The sequence below is a fragment of the Puntigrus tetrazona genome, unplaced genomic scaffold (genome assembly GCF_018831695.1).
Source record: "Puntigrus tetrazona isolate hp1 unplaced genomic scaffold, ASM1883169v1 S000001062, whole genome shotgun sequence".
In the NCBI taxonomy this organism is placed as follows: Eukaryota; Metazoa; Chordata; class Actinopteri; order Cypriniformes; family Cyprinidae; genus Puntigrus; species Puntigrus tetrazona.
The window spans coordinates 373,354-398,198 of record NW_025048651.1 but is presented as its reverse complement, the minus strand read 5'-3'; the positions used below and the strand labels follow the sequence as shown (position 1 = coordinate 398,198).

At 40.3% G+C, this 24,845-nt stretch overlaps 1 protein-coding gene across 4 annotated transcripts; it reads left to right on the top strand.

The window, feature by feature from the left end:
* The first annotated feature begins 1,046 nt into the window (after window positions 1–1,046).
* On the top strand, window positions 1,047–24,783 carry LOC122340540 (tenascin-X). Of its 4 annotated transcripts, none has more exons than XM_043234100.1 (18): window positions 1,047–1,096; window positions 2,834–3,273; window positions 4,399–5,397; window positions 6,881–6,996; window positions 12,665–12,818; window positions 12,908–13,183; window positions 14,108–16,378; window positions 18,872–18,994; window positions 19,802–19,945; window positions 20,114–20,233; window positions 20,409–20,568; window positions 20,851–20,983; window positions 21,101–21,233; window positions 21,860–22,002; window positions 22,363–22,459; window positions 22,587–22,748; window positions 22,847–23,010; window positions 24,189–24,783. In XM_043234100.1, the coding sequence occupies exons 2-18, from the start codon at window positions 2,910–2,912 to the stop codon at window positions 24,273–24,275; spliced, it is 5,646 nt and encodes a 1,881-aa protein (XP_043090035.1). In that variant the 5' UTR covers window positions 1,047–1,096; window positions 2,834–2,909; the 3' UTR covers window positions 24,276–24,783. The 4 variants fall into 4 exon arrangements, 3 of the variants coding, with proteins under 3 accessions (XP_043090035.1, XP_043090034.1, XP_043090036.1); XM_043234099.1 differs by having other exon boundaries at window positions 1,052–1,096; window positions 2,742–3,273; XM_043234101.1 differs by lacking the exon at window positions 14,108–16,378 and having other exon boundaries at window positions 1,052–1,096; window positions 2,742–3,273.
* The last annotated feature ends 62 nt before the right edge of the window (window positions 24,784–24,845 follow it).

Sequence of the window (24,845 nt, the reverse complement as noted above, 5' to 3'; positions counted from 1 at the left end):
TAAAACATCAGCGACACCTAGCTCTGTTTCCACGCAAACTATTCCAGGACGCTTCTCAAGTCTACAGAGAGTTAACTGCTCCAGAATACTGCAAATCTGCAGAAAAAAAGGTGGTCTCGAGCACACATCATGAAAGACATGTTTACTGCAGCATGCAGATCTTTGATAAAGAAGTCAGGTTGGTTTGAGATCATTTCTGTCCCGTGCAGGTACAACATATGAGAGTGTGACGGTTTACAGTCATGGTACAAGCACTGTGCAGAAGATCAGCTGCACCTCCGGCCCTTGGAGATCTCAAGGACACCATTGAAAACTGACCTTTTCTGTCTGTCTGTAGGTGGAACCCAGTGTTGTTGCTGATGAGTTTCTGTGGGACGGAGTCTGGGTACACCACTAATGACGCCTGTCTCTCCAGGAAAGAAACTGTGTGAAGAACAGAAAGTTAGTAGAATGTCTAAAGGGAACTGTCAAAATAAAGTGTAACTTAAATGTTTGGTACAAGCACAGTGATTGAAAACCCCTCGTGTGATTTCAATAAATTTTTTTAAATGCTTCACTAAAGTTATGATTTGGCAGGATTGGCATTCTGATGCAGTGCATCGGCTTTTTGAGGCAGATTATTATTTATTTATTTGGCGTTTGTTGCTTGTTCACACAGCTGTGATTTAAGAAGAACACCTAAATATTGAAAGATGTTTCTGTCCTGAGACGTAATCAGGAACGTGTGTTCATCTGCGCCTCAGTGAAGATGCTTGCTAAATTAAATGTGCAAATCACTTTTAAAAAAGAAAATATCCAGAGATGAGTTCAAGGACATAAAACATTCAAGCTGGTCATTCAAAATATCTAAAAAATCAGATGTTTTCCATCGAAACGCTCCTCCCAGCGGGGACCTGTAAAGCACATAGAATTACATCAGAGAGAAGCTGAGGGGGAAGTGAGGAGACAGAGAGAGAGAGAGAGGGAAAATTCTTCAAGAATGAGGAAATTTTACTGCTCTCCTCCCTCTCTCTGTCTCTCTTCTGCCCCCTCGCTCTTTCTTCCCGGTCAATCAAGAGCGTTCGGAGCAGAGAACCCAGCATCAGCAGCTCCGCAGGTAAGACTTCACCAGCGCTTCACACGCAAACAAAAACAGAGCGAGCCTACTTCACTGAACAAACATGCTCACTTTATACTCTAATTTAAGAAAAGAAAAAGAAAGAAAGTGTTCACCGTGCTGCCCTTCTGAAGTTTGGACCGAAACGGTTCTCATCTCTGGTTTTTATGATCAGAATGTGTAGAATATATTACGTCTGTCTGTCAGTATGCACTTTCTGAAAAAGACGGACACAGAAGAGATCCGAGACCAGGCTGAACTGACGAGGGCATTTGTTAATGAAGAGATGGGAAGGAAAAATCATCAGGAGGGCTACAGCGGCTGAAATGATCAAATCACTTTTATGTGTATTTCATGATACATACTGCTCAGAAGCAGCTTTACAGAAACTGAACCATAAAACATCCAGACTAGTTTTAGTCATTTTCTTTTGCTGGATTTTGTGTATATACATTTCAGTTGATCTTATTATTAGCTATTTTTATTTCAATTTTAATTACTTTGACTTAAACCTCTTTCATTTTAATTCTAAGGTTTTGAATGTAATATTTTTATTTTATAATTAGCTCAAAGTCAAGAGCATGTGATGCTAGCGACACCGAGGTCATGGGTTCGATTCCTGGCACTGTATGAACTAAGATGTATGGAGCATGGAGATTCATCTTGATTAAAAGCTACTTTTACTAAATTGACTTTATAAAGATTTATGCGGTAGCACTTTATAATAACTGCACACTATGAATCATTAGTTGATTATTAGTAAATGGTCAGTTCACACTATAAATGTTTTGTTTTTGAGCATATCTATTGTATCTTCATACTTTTTTAACAATGAACATTATTATTTTCAAACCTATTATTTAGAAGTTGTCAGTGGTTCATAAGATCATTTAGAAAGCAAAAGTAAAGGATTGATAAATCATATTATTTAGACACGTGATGATAGTTGCTCAGCGTGTTAATAAATGCTGTCAGGTAGTTTTATTAGTCAGTCGTCTGTTTGTGAGCTCCTCTAAAGTGAAGACTATCTATATCTTGTAAAGCATTTACTAAAGAGATCTAAACATTTGTCTTCCAAACTGAAAAGTTAAAAACTGTTTTTCAGATACACTAAAAATCATACCATACATCTGTACACTCAACCAAAAAATTTGTGCATGTTGAAATAAATATGTCTGAGATCTGTATCCCTCTGTGTTGTGATGGTTATTTTATTCATTTATTTGTTCTGTTAGGAATATAGCTGAGCCTTTAAATCTCCTTTATAATAGATGTGCTATTTGTAGCCAGTGTTGAGAATGCATTACAATATTTTTTTTAAGAATATGCTTTTATGGAACGTAATGTGTTACTTTGGCAGGGCTTGATTGTTTGTTTTCTGAAGCTGATGTTTGTAATGCCCAAAAAACATCACTGCTGAACAGAACTAACTTCAGCAGTGTTTTCAGAGGCTTGAATGAACTCTATTTCTCTGCATTGATCTGAGTCTCTTTGTGAAATCGTAGCTGACCCTAGTTACTCTCATTCATTGACATTCATCCATGTTAAATTAGCTTCGAAAATACCTCTTACTTTTTCATACTCTTACTATAATGTATGATATTTTATTCTGCATGAAAAACTGATTCATATTTGTCTGAAACAGGAGGGATAGACACTTAAAGAGAAGGGGACACTTCGACGCTGTACATCACTCCAGATCTGCGAAAAAACTGACTTTAAATGTTTTTCCTGCAGATCTGAGGAGAATAAAGTGCGTTCTCATTTAGCGAACTGAATCCTTCACCGTTTTGGGGTGTTCCTCGCTGTAAACATGGCATTAGTGGTGCCTGTCCTGCTTCTGCTTCTGCCAAGTCCTGCCCTCTTCAGCCAACATCTGCAGACAGGAACACAGCGCGTCTCCAGAGACATCAGACCCCAGCCTATTAAACTTGTTATTTCAGACACATGTGCACAAGATGGGGCCAAAGACAGAGAGCTAGACTTGGATCCTGATTCTCCTCTGGTCTTGACCCATCGGATCCGTCTGGTGCCAGGGTCAGGGTCAGCTTGTGGTCAGTGCGAGCTGGACTTCTCAGCCCTGCGCGATCGCATCGAGAGACTGGAGAAGGAGGTGTCTGATCTGAGGGAGAAATGTGGAGGTCCAGAAGGATGCTGCAGCTCCCAGCAGAGCAAAGGTAAAGCTCGTCCAGATCCAGAACCAAAATATCCTGAAGCATGTCTGGAATCTCTATCCTGACCATATACCTAAAGAATTACCTTATAGAAAACTACTAACACTTGTACACGTAAATACTTCTAATCAAACCGGATCCTACTAGATCATCATCAGTTTGCTTCGGAGTAGGTTTCCAAATATATCTGTAAATAATTCAATTCTCTGGGGATTCATAAAACACTCCTATTTATCCCTTTTGAATCCTTTAGCATTTGTTCCAGTCGATCAGAATTCCATAAACAGTGCATTCAGTTCTTTGTGTGCGGTCCTGCTTATATTCAGCATGTATCTTTGATACATACTAATAATAATAATATACTATTCTATTCTGTTCTGAGAATAAAAAATAGTTATGTGAACAAGGCAGCTGTTCCTCTATATATTTTTCTAGTGTTCTAGTAAAAAGTGTTCTTTTAGTGAATAATTATTAGTCATGTATGGAATATGTGAACAGTGTGAAAGACTGCAGTAAACACAACATACTACAGTATGACCATCGCTTCTATGGTTAGACAGAAAAAAAAATATCTACAATATATGTATGTAGAGACTGCTCTCTGAGGGCCACTTATAATGTTATCAAGATTTTTATTTATTAAAAAAACAACTTAATTTAGAAGGATGGGCGTGGAGGATTGCAGAAGTACACACCCACTGCTTTGATTGGCTGACAGTTGTGTATGATTGACAGCAACTAAATACATATCAAATGACCTGACCAAACAAAGCAATAGAGATCACGTAATAAACACAGATACTCACACTTGTGTGTTGCAACATTACTGTCGAATCCAATATAGTCACACAGATGATCTTTTAATTCCAATCTGTCTGAAAATCCTTTCTTCCATTTTCTTTCCATTCTTCTTATTTATTTCTACAACATGCGTGAATCGGTGGGCGGGGCTAAAGAGACGGTGGGTGGAGAATCATGACTGGAGACAGAGTGAACATGGACAAAGGCGTTTCATTCATTCATATGTTCACTCAAGAACTGATTGGCAGACTGCCTTCAACAGAAGCAGTTTTTAGCCTAACGAGAAAGTTTAGCATTAGCTTTGTGTGAATGATTATTTCTCCACAGGTTCGGTCTGTACTACCGTTCGTCCCACAACCGACGAGTGCCCGGATGACTGCAGTGACCAGGGCCGCTGTGTAGATGGCAAATGTGTGTGTTTCCCAGGATTCAGCGGGCCTGACTGCAGCGTGCCCGACTGCCCTGATGACTGCAGCAGCAGGGGCCGATGTGTGAACGGTCAGTGTGTGTGTGACCCAGGCTTCACCGGCCCGGACTGCTCCTCCAGCACATGTCCAGATGACTGCAGTGACAGGGGCCGCTGCGTGAACGGCAGGTGTGTGTGCGATGCCGGCTTCACCGGGCCTAACTGCGGGACACGGGGCTGTCCGGATAACTGTAACAAGCGGGGCCGCTGCGTGAACGGTCAGTGTGTGTGTGATGCAGGGTTTACTGGGGCTGACTGTGGAACACGGAGCTGTCCGGCTAACTGCAATAAAAGGGGCCGCTGTGTGAATGGAAAATGTGTGTGCGACTCAGGGTATGCTGGTCAGGACTGCTCTGAGACGTCCTGTCCTGGGAACTGCAATGACAGGGGCCGATGTCTGAACGGACAGTGTGTGTGCGATCCTGGCTTCTCTGGGCCCGACTGCTCTGTCAGAACATGTCCAGACAACTGCAACAATCGTGGACAGTGTGTAAACGGCAAGTGTGTGTGTGAGAGCAGCTTTACGGGCCCCGACTGCTCGTCCAGATCTTGTCCTGGAGACTGCAGAAACCGCGGCAGATGCGTCGATGGCCGCTGTGTGTGTGACAGCGGTTTCACTGGACCGGACTGCTCGGTCAAGACTTGTCCCAATGACTGCAATAACAAAGGCAGATGTGTGAACGGGAAGTGTGCCTGTGATGTGGGCTTCACCGGTCAGGACTGCTCCACCAAAACCTGCCCCAACAACTGCAGTAACAAGGGCCGCTGTGTGAGGGGCCGCTGCGTGTGCCGGCGTGGCTTCACGGGGCCAGACTGTAGCGAGTGTCAGTCTGGGTTCACAGGGGAAAACTGCGAGACTGGTGAGTGATGCATGTAATATTAGAGAGTACTACCATAAAATGTGTGTAAAAAGTCACATTCAAGACTCAGCATGGTATCAGCTCACTAAACTTTTTCGGTCTGTTCACACCACAGAAACTAGTTGTAGGAACTCTATTTGGGGAGACTTAATTAGACTTCTTCTTCAGAGCAGGATCTAAAACATGTGATACGCTTAATGCCACAATGCATACTGGGAGCCATGAGCTTTATACTATGGTGCATAGCAGCATGAAGCATGTGACCATTGTCACCATCTGTGGGTCTATTTTTTCCCCCACAATGTGTTTAAAATTTAAAGTTTAAAATATCCGATCAGTGGCAAGAAGTTCATTTGGATAAATTAACTTCAAAATGAACAACCATTTTCGGTTAGTGATGGGACTAGACTTCTTCTTGATGGTGTAAAGCCAAGGTTTTCTTCGTCACAAATTATGTTTTCATAAAAACTGTTATGAAGACCACAAACTACCAAGAGTGAAACTATCAAACCAAACGACACACTGATCACTATATAAAACAGCATCTAAAGCTGTTAAGAAATAAAGTTAGTGATGGGTCTTTTGAGCTGATTTCATCCAAGACTTTCACTAGAAGTCAAAGTTGGCTCGTAGTTCTTGTGTTTCTCTGTCACTCAGTGATTCTGTCTTGAATAACCAAACAATCATTACTTAATTAAATACCTCTAACACTGCTTCAGACTTACTTTTAACAACCTCATTTGAACACAGAGCAGTGTTGATTTAATAGCAGGGAACTTACTGTGATGCCTTGAAGGTATCTCAAGACAGCTTTTTTTGACTTGAACTTGCTGCCTGCAATTTTGAAATGTTTTGAAAAACATTATTTTAGCCGTTTAAATAGAATTAATCTCCAGACCATGCTGGCTAAAAGTTCTTGATTTCATGTCGATGGAATGATATTGACACCAAACTTTATGTATGTTATTGTCACCTAACATTAACCACATCAATTTAATAACAGCTCTGCATATTGGTCAAAAGCGATAAGCAATTAAGTTACATTACAATTGATAGATTTTTTTTCACTTAAGGTGCTTGTCGCAGATAATTGCTGCTTGCAGCTACTGTATGTTCATAATTATTTAACGTAACAATTATTTATTTAACTTTCTTTAACACTATGATGGCATCTCAAAAATATGTTTTAGTCTTTCATGAGCCTTATTTTGGAACCTAGTTCTGGGAAGTGACAAATCCATCCGTTTTTACCGTTTCTGTCTACTTCTGTCTAGTATGTCTACTTTCCACTGGGAAGGAGCAGATGGTATAACAGCTTTACAGACACAGACATTTTAAATATTCCATTTGAAGGTGTTTAAATAATTTACACATATGGTAACAATCCAGCATTATATGTCGTGAATACAGCAGACATACTGCACTGCACTTATTGTTTCAAGTAGAAACAGGTGGGTCTGAATCAGTTTGGTCTTCTGTCCAGCTCTGGCGGGTGTCTCGCGTCTCAACACCAGGGACATCACCGATTCATCTGTCACTGTGTTCTGGACTCCACCTGCTGTGCAGTACGACACCTACCACATCAGCTTCACCAGCAGGGCAAGTACAGCGCTACACACACGAGATCGTCTGACCCCCACCCGAGTGGCACAGTTACATTTGGCGCCTGAACATCAAAAAATGTCATGATCATAAACAAATAACGTTGCATGTAAAGAAACAGATTTATCAAGACTCGCAAGTTCACAAGACGAAAGAAAAAACTTACAAAGTGTTAAAGTTTATGAACATCATTTATAAAATGTTGACTCTAATTAACATCATTAACATGTAAAGTATCCCCAATCATCGTAATTTAGAGCAGCGAGCTGCAAGAACAGCGTAATAAGCGTGTAATAACCGCTCAGATGTTGACGTGACGCAAAGCATTTATTCCACGTCAGAGACGATCAAATCTGTGCGTATAAGAAGATCATTCGTCCTCCTTTCAAATTATGGTCATTTTTGGGCTCGTTCGGTCTACTTTAAATCAGGCACAGACATGTACTGCGGTAAGATCGAACTAGTTATCATTTATTTGAATTAGCGAGAGAGATTAAAGTTGTACGTGTATGAACCTGCGTCTAGCAAGCAGACTGAGTTACATTACAGAGAAATATGCAGCGAGTCAGTAGCCTGTCAAAGCGATTTTACTAGCTAATAAAAGCGTCTGTGTTCGCTGCACGATCTCTGATATCTGTGAGGCGATCTCAAACGGACTGGCTGAAAAAGACGCTCAGGACAAGGCTTATCATTCGCACGTGTTTTTAAACCTTGCCAATTTAAACATTCAAAGGAGTTTAGAGCATTCAAACACAAGAAGCAGAACCAAGATCTCCTTCACCTCCTGCCCTAAACGAACAAATACACACTGCATTTTAAACAGAAAAAGGATGTGAAAGAGTTCAATTCAGCACCCGAGAACGCAGAGAGAAGCGCTGGAACACCTCTTCTTATTCCTGTACTGACAAATAATACAAAATCATGTCAAAATACCTGAGACACAACTTTGGACCTTGATCATGTGAATGTTCCATATGCAATGAATATAATGTACTATATTAGACTTACACTTATGGCAGAGAACCTTCAAATTTTTTTTTTTTTTTCCGCTAGGTTCCATCTTGCAAAACATTACTTGATTAACCTTATCAAAAAAAGGGCTATCTCATTAGATCAGTATGTCCAAGATGTTTATTGTTGTAATTAAGACATCGTCGTTCAAATAGTTAACCATTTGATCTTTAAGGCTTAATATTTGAAACGTTAAACTGAACAAATGTTTTGCAAATCACTACATATCCAGGTCTTTCGTGATTCGAACATGGGTGGACCTCTAACTGCTGCAATAGCATAAAACCCTTTTGATATTTTAAGAACATAATAAATCCTATTTCCTTACCTTTTGAAAGTTAGAATGGTTCGATTTAAGCAGATGATTAAACCATCACTGCCATCATCAGAAAGCTTTCCCCCAGTAGGCCACACTTTCAGCATCTGGCTCATATTTGCAATCCTAACCCTATACCCTAACTATCTTCAGAAACAAGATCACCACATCCACCATCAAACAACAGTGACATTTATATTTCATAAAGCCATTCAAGCCGGTTCAATTTTTACAGATGATAGGGTTTTAAGTAATTATGAGTGAAACATCACGTCATCATTATGTTTAAAAAAAAGGTGCCATTCTGAGGGATAAAGGTGAATTGCACTTTTTTCAATCTTCAGATTGTTTAATCATTTCTGCTGATTGGTCTTTTTGTGTGCATTGGAAGTGCTGTTTGGCTCACAGATAGAAGCTTATAGAAGTTAGTGTTCAACTTTGTAGATAGACCCTTTTCTAAATAAAAAGTCTTAAAATGCACACAACTTTAAAAATAGAATCACATAAGTTTTAAATAAGAATTTGTGAGACAGAACCTTGCGATGATTAAACAAGAAAATGTGCAATCGCAATGCCAATAAACTTAAAATAACGGAATATGAAAATTACATTTTGGGTTTGTTTTTGGAGGGTTTTTACATTTTTCTTAAATAGAAAGCATTGAGAGAGGAGAGCTGGTTTAGCAAAGGACCTCGAGACAGGACTGGAACTAAGGTCACTGTGTGTCAGTGTATTAACTACAAGGCTGTCAGCACCAACATAGTATTATTTAAATTAATTATTGAATCAATCATTTTTGAGGATTTATACATAATTTATACATCTATGATAAATACACCATAGATGAGAATCAATCATTTTTTCCCCTTCTAAAATGAAATACAGGAAAAAACTTTTAACATAACCCACAGCAGCCCAAATTTAAATCTGGCCGAGTGTGTTTTCCAATGGAAAAACAAATGATTTTTTTACACAGACATAAAATGAGCCCAATCTGGCAGTGGAAAATCAAGCTATTTGCTTTGGATAGAAGCCTTGTTTTGATTTAAAGCCTTTTGAATGTTTAGTGCCCATCTCTACCTCAGTAATCATCTCAACATCACTGAAAACACACCCATTGCTATGAGTCCAGTTTGTTGGGGAGTCACAGAAAACATGCAGTACATGTCGGTGTGACTGTGAAGTCAGTATTTCTGACCGTTATTCGACCAGCAAGAGGGAAGCTTCTGTAAGAGAGCTAACGTAATAGTAATGGAATTATCATACAGGTTTTCTTAGCTGAGGGGTTTGTTGAAAGCAGCTGCTGGACTAGAGTGATGTTTCAGCTCAGTTTGATGGCCTGTTTCTGTCAGCAATTGTTCATTAAGAAACATATGTTATCAATCTGAACATCTGTGATGTAAGCTCTGTCAATGAGAGACTGCAACAGGATCATCAAATGCTTCAGGAATGAAATGTGATGATGCTGTAATCTCTGAAATATCCCAACATACTGAAACTCTTATTTTTGCATGTAACGCTATTTGAAGCACTTCAGTGTAATCCTCAGCTCTCAGACAGCTTCCTACAAAGATTAAAAAAACAAAAGAGCACAAGAGGAGAAGACTTATAATCATGTAAAGTCAAGTCATCTTACTACTACTATGTACTTCAGTATGATGGATGTCCTTCTTCTTAAAACCATGTTTTGGTCCCAGCTGGTCATGGCATTGCTGACTTAAGTGTCCTCAACAAAGCAAGCCAGAGGCGACAGCGGTAAGGAACAAATCCATGCAGAATGGAGAAAAAAAAACCCTTGGGAGAAACCAGGCTCAGTTGGGGCCAGTTTTAACTTCCAGTACAATTTTATGCCTATAAACAAGCATCCAGTCATCAGAACTGAATGGAGCATGTCTCTCTCAACACTCCGTTCCTCCAGAAGGGGCAGCTGATGAGAGGATGGAGCACCACTCTCTATTTACTCATTGCCCTTCTTAGGGTGTCATATGAAGACTCTTGGTGCAGATCCCTTAAAATATGTCATTCACTGGAATAACAGACAGACTGTGAACGTGCCAAAATGCCACAGGTCTGTGTTAGCAGGGCAGTTTGCCCCAATGATGGCATGCAACCACCATAACTACCCAGCCTGTCTACACTGCCTTTAGGGAAACATGCCAACAGGAGCTAGCTGCTTAGGACCAGCACATGATCAGCTAAGAACCAGCTTAAACCGTTCAAACTAGCAGTCATGCTTCATGAAGATGATCAGAGTCGGAAGCAGCTACAGAGCAGTGAGCTTCTCAGGCTTATCCGCCAGTTCTTTCAGCAGTCCCCATGACCAAAAGCTGCCATGCTGCCCGAGTTAGCACACATGCTTCAGACACCACTAACACTGGAGACGCTCCCTAGCATCAAACTTAGATTGCTAGGTCATTAATCAAATAGCCGAATTAGTAGCACTGACCACAGAAATGTTCTGGCTGCAGTTCTGCTGTCGTTAAATGTACACCAGGGTCGTGTATAATGCAAGTTTTATTCAATTATATTCTCTACATATATATGGTTCTCTTTTTTGCTTGTTTGTTGTTTATTTCAGAGTGTAGTTACTTTGTTTTGGAGCTTTGATTCCAGCAGTAGATGTGGAGAAACTGATCAGCGACCACACCTACAACAATAAAACTGCTTCTTTTTTTCCTGCTGGATTTTGGTCACTGGTCTCATGTTCACGTGTTAGAACTTAAAAGCCAGAAAGCAAAGGGAAATGCAGTAACAAACAGATGTTTTAGCACCGTACAGATATGTGAAAATGATATTAATGGCCGTTAGATTAAACAATACACAGAGGAGCCACTGACACGAGGAAAAGGCACATTGCTTCACACAAAACATGAATGAGTGTGTAAAAAAGATGGAGAGAACAAGAAGGAAAGTAGGCAGAAACAGCATACAGGAGATGATTCAAAGGATTAAAGAGGAAGAACATGACAATGGGAAGAGAAAGTTCATCGGGATTATTGGAGATGGGGTGAGGAAATGCAATGAAAGACAGCAGCTCCAGAGAATGGGAGCGGTAGAGAGAAAGAGAGACAGATGTGGGATGCTTGTTGCTAGGAAAGGAGTAAACATGGTCAAAAACACAGGGCAGCCAGAGAGATGACATCACAGAACAGCTGCTGTGACACACGCTGGAGACGGCAACAATAACACCAGATATGCTATCAACCTCTTCATTGATAAATCACTCAAACATGCAGAAAGATGTCGATAAAGTGGAGATGTTTTCTTTAGATAAGTTGTAGAAAGCCTGGATCTCGGTTGGACCCATTCAATTTATTATAAGAAACAAAAAGTCAAGAAGACCAGCGAGCACCACCCAGCTGGCGTAGTGAATTTAGGACTAATAAAATGCTGGAGAGTGGCTTTTCCAGTGCATGCAAGAAATGGCCCTCTAGGTTTCTGTTGCGTGTAAAACATTGGCTGTATGATAATGACTGTAATTCTATAATAGAAGTTAGGAATTACCACAAGGAAACTCATTACTGCCTTTAAGTCATGACTTTCTGATATGGCATTGTGTCATTTCCATGAGGAATTATTATGGTGGAAGAATTTGTCACTTCATAGAAAGTTTCATTTGTAAATGTCGACAGTACAATTCAGTTCAGAGACATTTTGGATAGTGTCAATAAAGAAAAGCAGTAAAGCCAGAAAACACAGTTCATTTAGTTGATTTTAAAGAAATGTGCAACCAAACTACCACCTAACGATTCCCTAGCAACCATTCACAACACCATAACAACTGTAAGGCAAGGACCTGGAAACCACTCGTAACAGCTTAACAAGCAAACAGGGATTGAACCGATAAAAACCAAACACATTTGATTCATAAAATAAATCTGGAGACACTCTAGTAATTTTCATGTTCATAGATTTAAATGAAGGGATTATATTGATATTGAACTTTTATTACCTGTTTATCAAAGTGTCAATAGTGTATAGACTATATACACTTTAACACTTTATTTTGATAGTAACTTCACAACTACATATCGACTAGCAGTCATTAAAATATTAGTAGACTATCTGCTTAATATCTTCAAACACTTTATTTTTATGGCTCCACAACATGCTACATAATAACTATCAGAAACTTTGCAAGTATATGTCTTATTCTAATGTCTAATGTCGTATCATGTCTATATCTAAATTATTCTACCAACCCTAAACCTACCCTAGCAGTCCACTCTGAGAGACATATAGTTAATGAGAATTAGTTGACATGTAGATGACATATAGTTAATAGAATGTGTAAAGCGGACTATCGATATGAAGTTTAATGCAGTTTTCTCTCCACAGAAAGAAACAGATCAAAAAATAAGCTCTAAAATTGCTGGCAGACTGAGCACCTACACTCAGATTGGACTGGCCGCAGGACAAGAGTACACGGTCAGCATCACCGGAGAGAAAGACAGCACGATGGGAACAGAGAGCACAGCAGAATTCACCACATGTGAGTCTATACCAGCAGAATTGTAACGATCAGCAGATTTCTTCTCCATTTTTAACTTGTGATTCATTCCTGGATTCATTTTTATACAGTGATCTCTGGCCCAAAAGACTTGCAAGTTGTGAAGACAACCACTACATCGGTCATTGTCCAATGGGAGAAGGCCCAGGGGGAGATTGACAGGTACGTCCTCTCCATTGCACCCAATCAGACAGATGGATCGAGCAGACTTCCAGAGATGAGCCTGCCGCCCGAGAGAGATTCAGCCCAGATTGATGGCTTGGAGCCGGGCCGCTTGTATGACATCTCATTAGTGGCGGAGAAAGATAGCATCCGGAGCCTGCCAGCAACTGTACAGGCAACTCCTGGTGAGTTTCCATGAAGATGACTTGCATCCAAACAGAAATTCTTATTAACAGCTCTTAAAGTGCACAAAATGATGTGGAACATGGCTCTAAATTTGTTACAGTTAACAGCAAAACAAGCAGGTATAGTGAGCTGGAGTGTCTGCTGTCGTACATATATCAAACAGTTATGTTAGTCATGCAGTGGATTTATGTGCATCAGGTAACGTGCAGCTGTGAAGAGATGCTCTTCTGTGCACAAACATCACTCTTCACAACACGCTGACCAGGGCTGCTTCCTCTAGTTATATTTTGAAAAATCTGAAGAAATCTGTTTTATTTATTTTCACTGGACATCTTTTTGTTTTATTTTATTGGTGAATGTTTCAACTCAAAAACATTTTTTGCTGATTAATGATATTAAGATAGGATTTGAATCCAGATGTCTTTGCATGCTAAGCATAAGTCATCTAGTTGCATCTGAGTTATAGTAAGTCAAGTAATGTATTTATAGCCACCAAATGATGCAAATTCAGGTGAGACTCATGCTGATTGTGTATTGCTGAGTCAATCTGTCAAATTGACCAACCAGTGTTGACCACCTCTCTGTTGAAATGTTCAGGCTATTGTGACTGAGGAGTTTTAAAAGTGTCAAGTCGAGTTGACTCTGATTAAAATATGAATGATTGGATCATTTTCTCTTTTTTTGTGAAGAATAAAATATTGTCACCTCTTCTCACACTTTAACCAGCAATACCACATTTTCCATTTCCTCAGGAATATTTGACCTTTCTTCTTTCTTGTGTCACGAGGACAGTGGCCATCCTAATGCTGGAACTGTCTGGATAACTGACTTAACCTGTTGCATTAACACCAGCTTTTTATTAACAGGATTTCCTCCTCCAGTTAAGCTGTTAGAGAGAAGTTAATGTTAAATCCATTCTTTAGGGAATGCCTCAGTGCCTGTGACCAGAATGACCACAGAGACGCTGACAGATGACATCAAAGAAAAGACACCAAGTTTCACAAACACAACAATTGAAAAGCAAGGACTGAGCAAAGGGGGCCAAGTGACAAAAGGAAAGGTTGACAATCCAGAAAGAACAGGGAATATGAGCAGACTCAAAACAGGCATACTTCTTAGACCTGGGCAGAAAAGACCACATGGGACACTTCCCAGAACCGGTACACAAACCATAAGAAGAGCTTATAGTCCAGAGATAAAACATTTCAATTCTTCCCAGATAGGAGCAAAGGGGAGAATTGTTGTGCCTTTTTTAAATAAGTCAAGAACATTGTATCCTCTGAGACCAAGAAACCCTAACATAGACTCAGCTTCTCCTGTCTCTGATGGTAAACCACTGGCACTGAAACTGAAAGAGACCAGATCTCAGGAGGGAAACGCAAACGCCAACTTTAGAAGAGTATCTGACGAGACACCTGGACATGCCACCCCTCTGCCATTCACACACGCCACCGAATCAACCGAAGAGCCAACAATTACAACAGAAAAAAACCTTACAGCCTATATTAATGGGTCAAAATGTGTCCGAAAAGTTTTGGTTGGGTACAGAAAGATACATGGAAACATGTCAGATGGCAATGCACTGACCAAAAATCTGACCGTTATAGTTGGCCATTTAAATGGTAATGATCTCTTACAGAAACTTCTGACAGACCGATCTACATTTAATGAATTGGGGGTTTCAGGTCCTGAAGCTGAGACATCTGAAGCCAGAAGAAGCGTGAAAGAGCAAGAAGGAGAGGAAGAAATTGATGAAGAAACAGTGGAAGAGAATGCAAATGTAATGAATGCCACTCCCATTTCAACGAGACAGCCTGAGACAACACTTTACCAGCCCCTCAGCACCACATCTGCTCCTCCATCCCTACACCTCCATACACCACAATCACTGGCACAAACTGAGAGAGTGAAACAACATACAGCAAGAAATTGGTCAATAGCAAAAAGACCACCTAGAAAAAACAGTATGCAAGCATTTTCACTATCCGTCCCCAGGCAGCCAACAAGACCAAAAGCCCCAGGTCTGGCTCCTCCACCAATAGTACGTAGGCCACTTTTTAAGTCAAATTCCTCTTCCTTGTCTTTAGAGACACAAAAACACAAGCCTAGTCCCATCACCTCTCATTTTGCAAAAAAAACACGTGTTGAGAATGAAGTGCTAAATTCAGTTGCACCCTCAAGACAATTCCAAGATTCAACTCCTGAACCTGTTCACAATCTCAAAACTGAGACTTCAACTTCACTGCCATTGACTCCAGTGCCAGTCAAATTCTCCCTGAAAAATAACACTGCTATAAAAAACATCGAAGGCATCGAAGAATCAAATCTGATGTCGTATCGGCGCACACAGTTTAGGGGTTCTTATCCTCGTCGTCCTTTTCAGAACCGTACGAGGACAATTGTAGAGTCACCTCATCAACCCCGCCTGGGACCCGCAAGATGGTCTTTTCCTTCAAAACCCATTATCAGAAACAACAGGACTATCAACCGAGGTGGTCCTAACCAACCAGTAAACGCTGCTTTAACCCCTGCAAAAGAAAATAGTACTAGTATTAAGCTTAGACCGAATGTAATTCTCAACAGGACCAATGGATCATTCAGCAGAAATTCCCAAATAAAACACAGCGGTAATACTCAAGAGAGCCTAAACATCAGTCAGAATGGAAAAGGAAACTCTGACAGTTCTTCTTCCACAGGCCATCTCACGGAAAATAATAATAGCTCTCAGGAATATGTGTTGGGCGAAACAGATGGCTCCATTGAGCATGTGGGGGTCAACAATGTGACATCAACAGGTCTTGTACTAATATGGGGTGCACCGAAAGGAAAGTTCAAACACTTCATAATCACTCAAACTGAGCTTGGACCAAAAAACAGAGACAAGGATGAAAACGGGCAGAGTGAGGAAAAAGGAAAAGATGATGATGATGATAAGACGGGCTTTAAGACAATAGCAGCAAAGAAAAGTAGTTTGATCAAGGGAAAAAGTGTAGTCTATGAACTTGTGCCTAACGTACAGAGTACAAAGATGAACAGGAGTGGAGAAAACATTACAAGTTTTACTACAGTTCTCCCTGGAACGGCCCGCTCACACCAAATGGCAAATCTCTCACCACAGACCAGGTACTCTGTGTCCATCCTCGGGAAGGGACCAGCGTTTCACTCACAACCTCACAACCTCATCGTACATACAGGTACCCAAAACCAAATGTCAGTGTTGCTAAACCTTAATCTGTCGATACAGATCTGTAAATGGTCGATGTAGTTATTTTAAAGAAATATTTCTGAATATCTTCAGTATTACTGCTAAGCTTGTCAGCACTGTTGCTGAGTACAGTGAATCCTTGACTAGCAAGGGCTTTTTAATCAAAGTCAACTTCTATGAAGCTTTGATTAAAATCCATGCCATGTGCAGTGTGTAACTGCCAATAAATGTGTGAGTATAACACCTTTGTTCTCAGTGCTAACCTTCTGCATTTGGTCTTTTGTGGACAATGTGTGGACTACATACTGAGCAGTAAATTAGGAAACTAGTCATGAGTGGAAGATGAAGACAATAATAATTATTATTATTATTATAATTATTCTCCATCTATGTTAAAATTAGGGGTTTAATGATTTGCAAAAAACAATTCTCACACTTCCAAACTATGCAAAATGTACCAAAAAACGTTTAGTTACCATGTTTCATACGTGATGCAACCAAAATGTCATAGTTTGGCAGTATGCAGGATTTGTTTTTGGCTTGTTTCATTGATTCATTAAGTCAATGGTTTGCAAACTTTTTGACCATGCCTCCATTAAACCTTTTAAAAAATAAGCTAGTTGATTAGCAGCTCTTACGACCTTTAGGCTGCATCCGGTGCAGACACGCTTGTGTTGCTGCTGAATAGAGCAGCGAGTTCATGATGATATTTTTGGATCCTGAGATAGTATAACGTCAAAGAGTTTCAGAGGAATTAGTGTCCAGTGGCGTCTTGTAAAAGCCTTTGAGAACCATTGCCTTAAAGGGGCCATAAACTGCCTCAGATTTTTATTTTGTACTGTTCACTGAGGTCTTGTTTTTTACCACCTCATCAGAATGCTCTGTTAAATCTTTTGGTTGACTGGCTTCAATATAAGCTGTCTTAACTGTCTAAATAACTCTGTATTTGCAAAAAATAAATTGCTAGTGGAATTGATTATAATGCAAAAATGCATACCCCTAGCAATCATAAATTATGCATTTGTTGAAGAATAATATGAAAATAAAATAAAAGTATGCGTGCCAGTATGTCTGTCCACACAGTCCTATCATGCAAATATGTCTTGAATATCAGCAGAAAAACAGTTTAATAGTTTCATCTTAACATTGTCTCCATACATGGTAATAATAACTAACTGTTCACAACTAATATTAACATTGGATTATACAAATGCATTTTTACTACGACGGCCATCACTCAATACATGTGTACTGTATTTTTGGATCAATTTAGCTGAATTGATTTAACATAACTTTTTATTTTTATATTTATTATGAGAGTTACCACTGATTAATGAAAAAAATATTTTGGTCATTGATTTTTGGTTAGAAGCAGCATCTGTGGCATGCTATTGATTATGACAGAAAATAATTGTAGCTTGTCCTTCTGTGCAAAAATTTGTTATGAAAAAATTATATAGACAGCCTGATGCAATTATGATTCTGAGCTAATGGTGTTTTATTCTAAACTCTGTTGGCCCTGGAATCACACTTTAATATTGTAATATAATACAAGCGTCTGCTTTTAAACCAAGGGAAATGTGTTCACTGCATTACTGTAAAAGTTATTATTCTTCTACACATGATTTTCTGTAGCAATCAACAACATGCCCCTAGATGCTGAGTTTTACGTGTCCCATTCTGGGAATATTAACCTGGAATATTCCTTCTGAAGACAATTCAGAAGATGCTAACGCAGAACAAAACAGATTTCTGGTACAAACAGTAAGAGACAGTCCTGCTCACGCTGCTCTGATCTTCTCTCATCCAGGGTAAGATTACAGTCAGCCACCTTCATGTCTCCCTCATCACTCACCCTCAGTCCAGGGTAAGACCATGGTCACCCCTTGATTTCAAAGCAACAGCAGTGGTTGAATCTCACCTAAAATAACCTGCTCCATGTTGGCCAACGAAATACAAGATGTGCTGTTGTTAATCAAATGACTTGACGGCCGTTCACCACATTTCCTCCTCAGTGTCTTCACTTCCTCACTCATCTCTTCTTTGCATTTTTCTTCTTGTCTCCAGGTTCAAAAGAGCAGCATCAGCATCATAATATCATGCTTGTGTTTTCTTGCTCCTGTGCAGGATTTCATGTCAGTCATTAACTGTGACGTTTCTGTGGGGCTCTGTATAGGCGGTGGCCTATATACTGTATATATGTTTCGACTGCACATATATACACTTGTGTTTCCACTCAAATAACCAATAGCCAGCCTTATTTCTGAGACACGTATATGTAAGGTTTGTCAAAGAGACGAGAGATCTGTGAATGCAAGTAAAAAAGTACTGCTTAATGTTTTATTCTGGTTTTGTATTCGTCCTTACATCTTTTTACATCAAATTTCTTCTGATTCTGACCTCTTGTTTATCTGTTGGCTTGTTTTTTTTTCTTCTGCTTTTCTCTTTTTGATCTTGATCTTGTTTTATGCTCTGTACCCAGGCCCAGAGCCTCCATCCAATCTCGCCTTCAGCGACGTGACCGACAGCTCTTTCATGGTGTCCTGGACCAAACCCAAGAGCAAGGTGTCTGGATTCAAGATCACGTACACTCACGTGCAAGAAGGTAACGTAGACCCTTCATGAACCTAACAGCGCAAGTAATAGGAAATAGTCCTTTCTGCAAAGAGTTACTTCTTGTTGCTTGTCTATTTAAACTTGAGGTGAGCAATTAATCAATGCAAGTTAATCCACATAAAATCAAAGAAAGAAAAAGGTTTCTTGGTAATCTTTAATCAAAATCTGAAAATGTGCTCTGGAATGCCGTTCCTTCTCTGATCCCTGACTCTTAATTTGCTGCAAGAGAAAAACAGAGAGGAGGAGCAACAAGATAAAACCCCATCCTCTATTCAGTATTTCATTTCAGTAGGAAAGACATCAGTAAAGTAGGTGTGACAATGTCCTATTCATGCAGACTTCAAAAGGTTTGGAATGGGAAGTGACAGGGACACTTAAATGTTTCCACTCAGCTCAGTGATGTGAAAGACGAAAATGATTCTTCTCAAGAGTCGTCTTTACAGACTGAAAAACTAGAATATAATTTTTATATGCAGTTGCTTTTCCTGTTGAAAAAACATAATATGAAGCATGGCTGCTAGTTTCAGTTGGTTCTTAGCTGGTCATGAGCTGGTCATGAGCTAATTTAAGCTTGTTCTTAGCAGTTCTAAGCAAATAGCTCCTAATCGTCACCAGCTTAAATCAGCCGCAATATACCTATACAGCATGTGCTGGATTTTTCAACAGGGCTGTAAATTTCATGAAAAAAGATTTGAGCAGCTCCTGTTTTCAAGTATTTAAGCTGCTGGTTTGTTCCCTGTGGACTGAAAGTGTCTTGTGTTTGTTGTCTGTATGTTTGTTGTTGGTGTTATGTCAGGTGAGCCAATCTCGGTGAGCTTGGACTCAGAAACGGTCCATCTGGCGCTCTCACCGCTGTCTCCCGGCTCCACCTATGATGTTCGTGTTATGTCTGTACTCGGACAAGACGAAAGCGACTCCATCCAGGACACCGTAACCACCTGTAAGTTACCCATCATTTCTAGAGAGAGATACAGGGACCAGTCTGACAGCTAAAGTCTGGTATAGCAACACCGGAAGTAGCTGTAGCTCTTTGCTTTAAAATGAACGCCTGCCATTCCATTTAAGGCAGTAACTGTGCAGTAATTGTGATGGATGGTGTGTCTCTCAGTGCCCGACCCACCGACAGACCTGAGGGCCGTAAACGTCACAGACGGTAAAGCCCTGCTGCTGTGGAGACCTGCCTTGGCTACCGTCGATCATTATGTCATTGTGTACAGTTCTGACACAGGTGAGTGAAGTCTGCAGCTGCTGCTACCTAACAGGGTTTAAACGGTCTGCTGTTGTACAGGCAATTTAAAATCAGTGGTACTACAATGTGATTTATACGTTATCCGAAAAGAAAGGACTGCCACACTATCCAATATCCCTGAAGAATGACACCCGTGTATTTTTCCTCTCATAAGCACCTGGGCCTGGAATCAGCATCAGAGTATCTGGGAACGCTGCAGAAGAGCAGCTACAGGCGCTGCAGTCGTCCACAAGGTACAGGGTGAGTGTTCAGAGCCAGCTGAGAGACCAGAACAGCTCCAGAGCCACCACAGCATTCACCACATCCAGCGGTGAGCACCAGCCAACCACTCACTTTTAGAAGACAGCTCTCGAATTATAGTTCTTCACAATAACTATGAACATGAAAACATAGATTTTATTTCCATTGAAAACCTTGGTTCTTTTGTAAAATGTTGCTTCTTGTGCATTTGCTATAATGCAATGTTTTTACGTGGTTAAGGGTTGAAAACCCATTACTTTCCACATGTACATTATTGTTGTTCCTCTAAGCCCCGCATTTCCGAAACTATCGATTTTAGTTCTGAAGGAGAAGTTCTTCTTCTGTGTGTTTCAGGTAAAAAGGGATGGTCCTCGTGATCTCAAAGCCAGTCATGTTACTCCCCGTACAGCGGTTTTGTCTTGGAAAGCACCTATATCAGCCGTCAGCAGTTACAAGCTGAGCTATTACACGGATGGCCAGGAAATTCAGGTCAGACTTTGACATCAGCAGCAGTGTGAGTTTGTCTCCATGAAACGGCCTCTGTTAGCCACGCTCTCATCACCTGACCATCTGGTATAGTTATGAATAAGAGTTTCCTCCTCACAGGAGGTGATTCTGGACCCCACAGTCCAGGAGCTGAAGTTGAACAGACTGTATCCATCGTCAACATACACAGCTCACCTGAGGGCCGAGCGGGACGGTCTGTACATGAGCGCCATCTCCACAGACTTCACCACCGGTACTGATGATGACCGTCTGTCCTCAGAGTCCCTAGATTCATCTCAAAAAACCTGTCTAAAACAAAGACTCTCAGTACAGGACACATGCTGAACAAAGATATATTTAGATTTATACATTAAAAAGATGCATGTGATTAGTCATAAACAAATGGTTTTGTCATTAGGTATATATATATATATATATATATATATATATATATATATATATATATATATATACTTTGTACAGCACATATTTAAGAAGTTTCAGTTGTTTTTGTTGAATTGGCCATAAACTATTGCTGGAACTTCCTGCAATGGAAGGTATCTGCTGGAACATTGAAAATGATCAAGTGGCCACCTTTAAGTCCAGACCTCAAACCCACTGAGCAAATTTGGGGCAAGTTAGAGAGGAAGTTGGACAGATCTGTTGTTCATTCAAACCACTGGATAACATTAATGTTGAAGTTCTCAGGAAATATTTCTTGTTTGTTCTTTATTATGAAATGAAATCATGTCTTAGAGGCAAAAAAGATCAATATTTTCCAGATCTGTTAGGTGTTCTAATAATTTTGGCCACCACTGAAGATGATCTTTGATTTGAAGCACGTCCATGTTGTCACAAGGTTCACCTCGTCTTTCTCAGGGACTCTCCGGTTCCCGTTTCCCACTGACTGCTCTCAGGAGAAGCAGAACGGAGCACTGGAGTCTGGTGTGGTGGAGGTGTTTCCACAGGGAAAACCGCTGGAGGTGTACTGTGACATGGAGAGCGATGGGGGAGGATGGACGGTATGAATCAATCACATCACATCTTTACAAGTGGTTCAATTACCACGTCAGGAAGAGATGATTTAGTGCTGAAGATGATTAAAAAAGGTGGAATAATTGCATTATCGCCATAAACCATATTCTAAAAGAATAAGTTAACATCGAAAGACACAGACACAGTCACTAAGATCAAAAATACTTGAAGCTTCCCTCACATGTACAACAAATGATGGTGGGATGAATTTGATTGTTTAGATTTCTAAACGTCACTATGAGCAACAGTAATAGTGACATTAAATAATGTTTCACAATATTCCATGAAGAAATATTAGTAAAGCTTTTCTTTTTAAGCTGGTATCATCTCTGTGTTTGTGTTTCCAGGTCTTTCAGCGAAGAAAGGATGGGAAGATGAACTTCTTCAGGAGCTGGCGTGAATACAGCATTGGATTTGGAGCACTGGATGGGGAATTCTGGCTCGGTGAGAAACAATGTTATCACACCTCTCGGTGAAGTGTCTATGTGTTACACAGTCAAGAGTGAAACAACAGTCAGGAAGGTTTGTGCTGCCCCCTAGAGGATGACATGCAGTCTTCTCCCTGCTTTAGGAAATGAGCATATTCATAACTTCACTAAAATGAGTCCAATGACACTGAGAGTTGACCTCAGAGCCGGAAACGAGTCTGTGTACGCACACTATTCCTCGTTCTCCATCGACACTGCGAAAAAACACTACACCATCAGAGTGTCTGGATATTCTGGCACCGCTGGTGAGTACAACAGGAACTCAATGTGATGACGTCGACTATGTGCATGCAGACAGGATAAGGGTTGTACACCTGTAAATCTCTGCATGCTTCATATGCAGGAGACTCACTGATGTACCATAATGGACGGGCGTTCTCCACACGGGACAGAGACCCTCAGCCTTTCATCACGCGCTGTGCCATGTCCTACAGAGGCGGCTGGTGGTATAAGAACTGCCATGAGGCCAATCTCAACGGCCTCTATAACACCAACACCAACCACCAGGTAAAGCAGCTGACTTCCCCCAATATATACAGCCGTATGTATGTGTGTGCATTCAGAAAGTATTCAGACCCCCTTCACTTTTTACACCACATACCTCACAATGATAAAGTAAAAAAAAAATGTTATTAGAAATGTCTGTAAATTAAAAAAATATCTATATATATATAGGATTGATATATATATATATATATATATATATATATATATATATATATATATATATATATATATATCAATCATGTTTAAATAAGTATTCAGACCCTTCACTCTGTACTTAGTTGAAGAGCTTTGGCAGCAATTACAGCCTCACCTCTTTTTGGGTACAACACAACATGCTTTGCAGACCCGGTCTGCGGATTCTGCCTTTCTTCTTTACAACTCCTCTACAGCTCGGTCAGGTTCGGATGGGGACCGTCGATCGACAGCCATTTTCAGGTCTCTCCAGAGACGTTCAATAGGTCCTTTCCTGTTGTGTGCTTAGGGTTATTGTCCAGTTGGAAGTTGAACCTGGAGAGCTCTGGAAAAGTTTTTCATCGAGGACATCACTGTACTTTCTTCCATTCAGATTTCCCTCAACCCGGTCTCCGGGTCCCTGTCGCTGAAAAACAGCCCCACAACATGAGGCTGACTCCAGCACACTTTACTTTTGAGGTGGTCCTCTGCAGGTGATGAACAGAGCTGGTTCCCTTCAAACACGATGCTTAGAATTGAGTCTGAGGGTCCTTTTTGTAGTCTTCCCCAGATCTGTGCCTGCAGGCCATTGCTTGGACCTCATGGCTTGTATGATTCCTCTATGAGGCCTTTTATAGAGAGTTGTGTAAATCATGTACAATCAATTTAATTTACCACAGGTGGACTCTAAAGCTGTAGAAACATCCCAACAATAATCAAAAGAAATGGGAGACACCTGAGCTATATTTTAAGTGTTGTTGCAAAGGGTCAACATCTTCGACTCAGGCCTTCTCATGATTGCGTAATAATGAATCCGGAATCATACAAACCCATTCACCCCCACAACCCTAGCCCCTCTGGGTCTGAATACTTATGTAAATGTGATATTTCAGTTTTTTCTTCTTAATGAAATGAATTAGAGGTCTGTTTTCACATTGTCATTATGAGGTACAGAGTGTAGTCCATAGGTGTGCACCAGGTGTAAGGTCTGTGTTTGGTTTCTCTAGGGAGTGATCTGGACTGCGTGGAAAGGCAAGGATTTCTCCATTCCCTTCACTGAGATGAAATTCCGCCCAGCCTCATTCAGGCCCTGAACACAGAGATAAACGCATTAGTGCAGGAGAGCTGGGATGAGGCGGGAGGCCCTCCCGTTATGGACATAAACCGAAACACACCAGCATTGAAAAACAAGCATCATTACTGCACATATAACCACACAATTAGGCTACATAACTACATCTACACACATACTCCAATTGAATTGTCAAGGCCAAAAAGGCTGTTTATCTGTAGTCTATATGTAGTATTGTACAGTGTTTGGATTGGATTCTGTGGTCTGTGCATTGTGACACCCCACAACAGCTGGAGGAAATATTATGCACTGCCACCTTCTCTACGATGAAGCTGTGGACTAGGTGTCACATATCAGCTTGAACTATCACTTTGAATTGTATTCGTACTACTTCGTATGTACCATATTTCAGTGTCTTACATGGACATTTCACAAATTAAAAAAGTTGTAAGTTGGTATATGTTAGTGTTTTAACATTCTATGGTTCTATAAAAATATATATTTGATATTAAAAAAACATGCTAACATTATCATTTAGCGAATGTATTATTTTTGAGTGTTTCTTACCTGCCAGCTTTGAAGGCAATTAAAT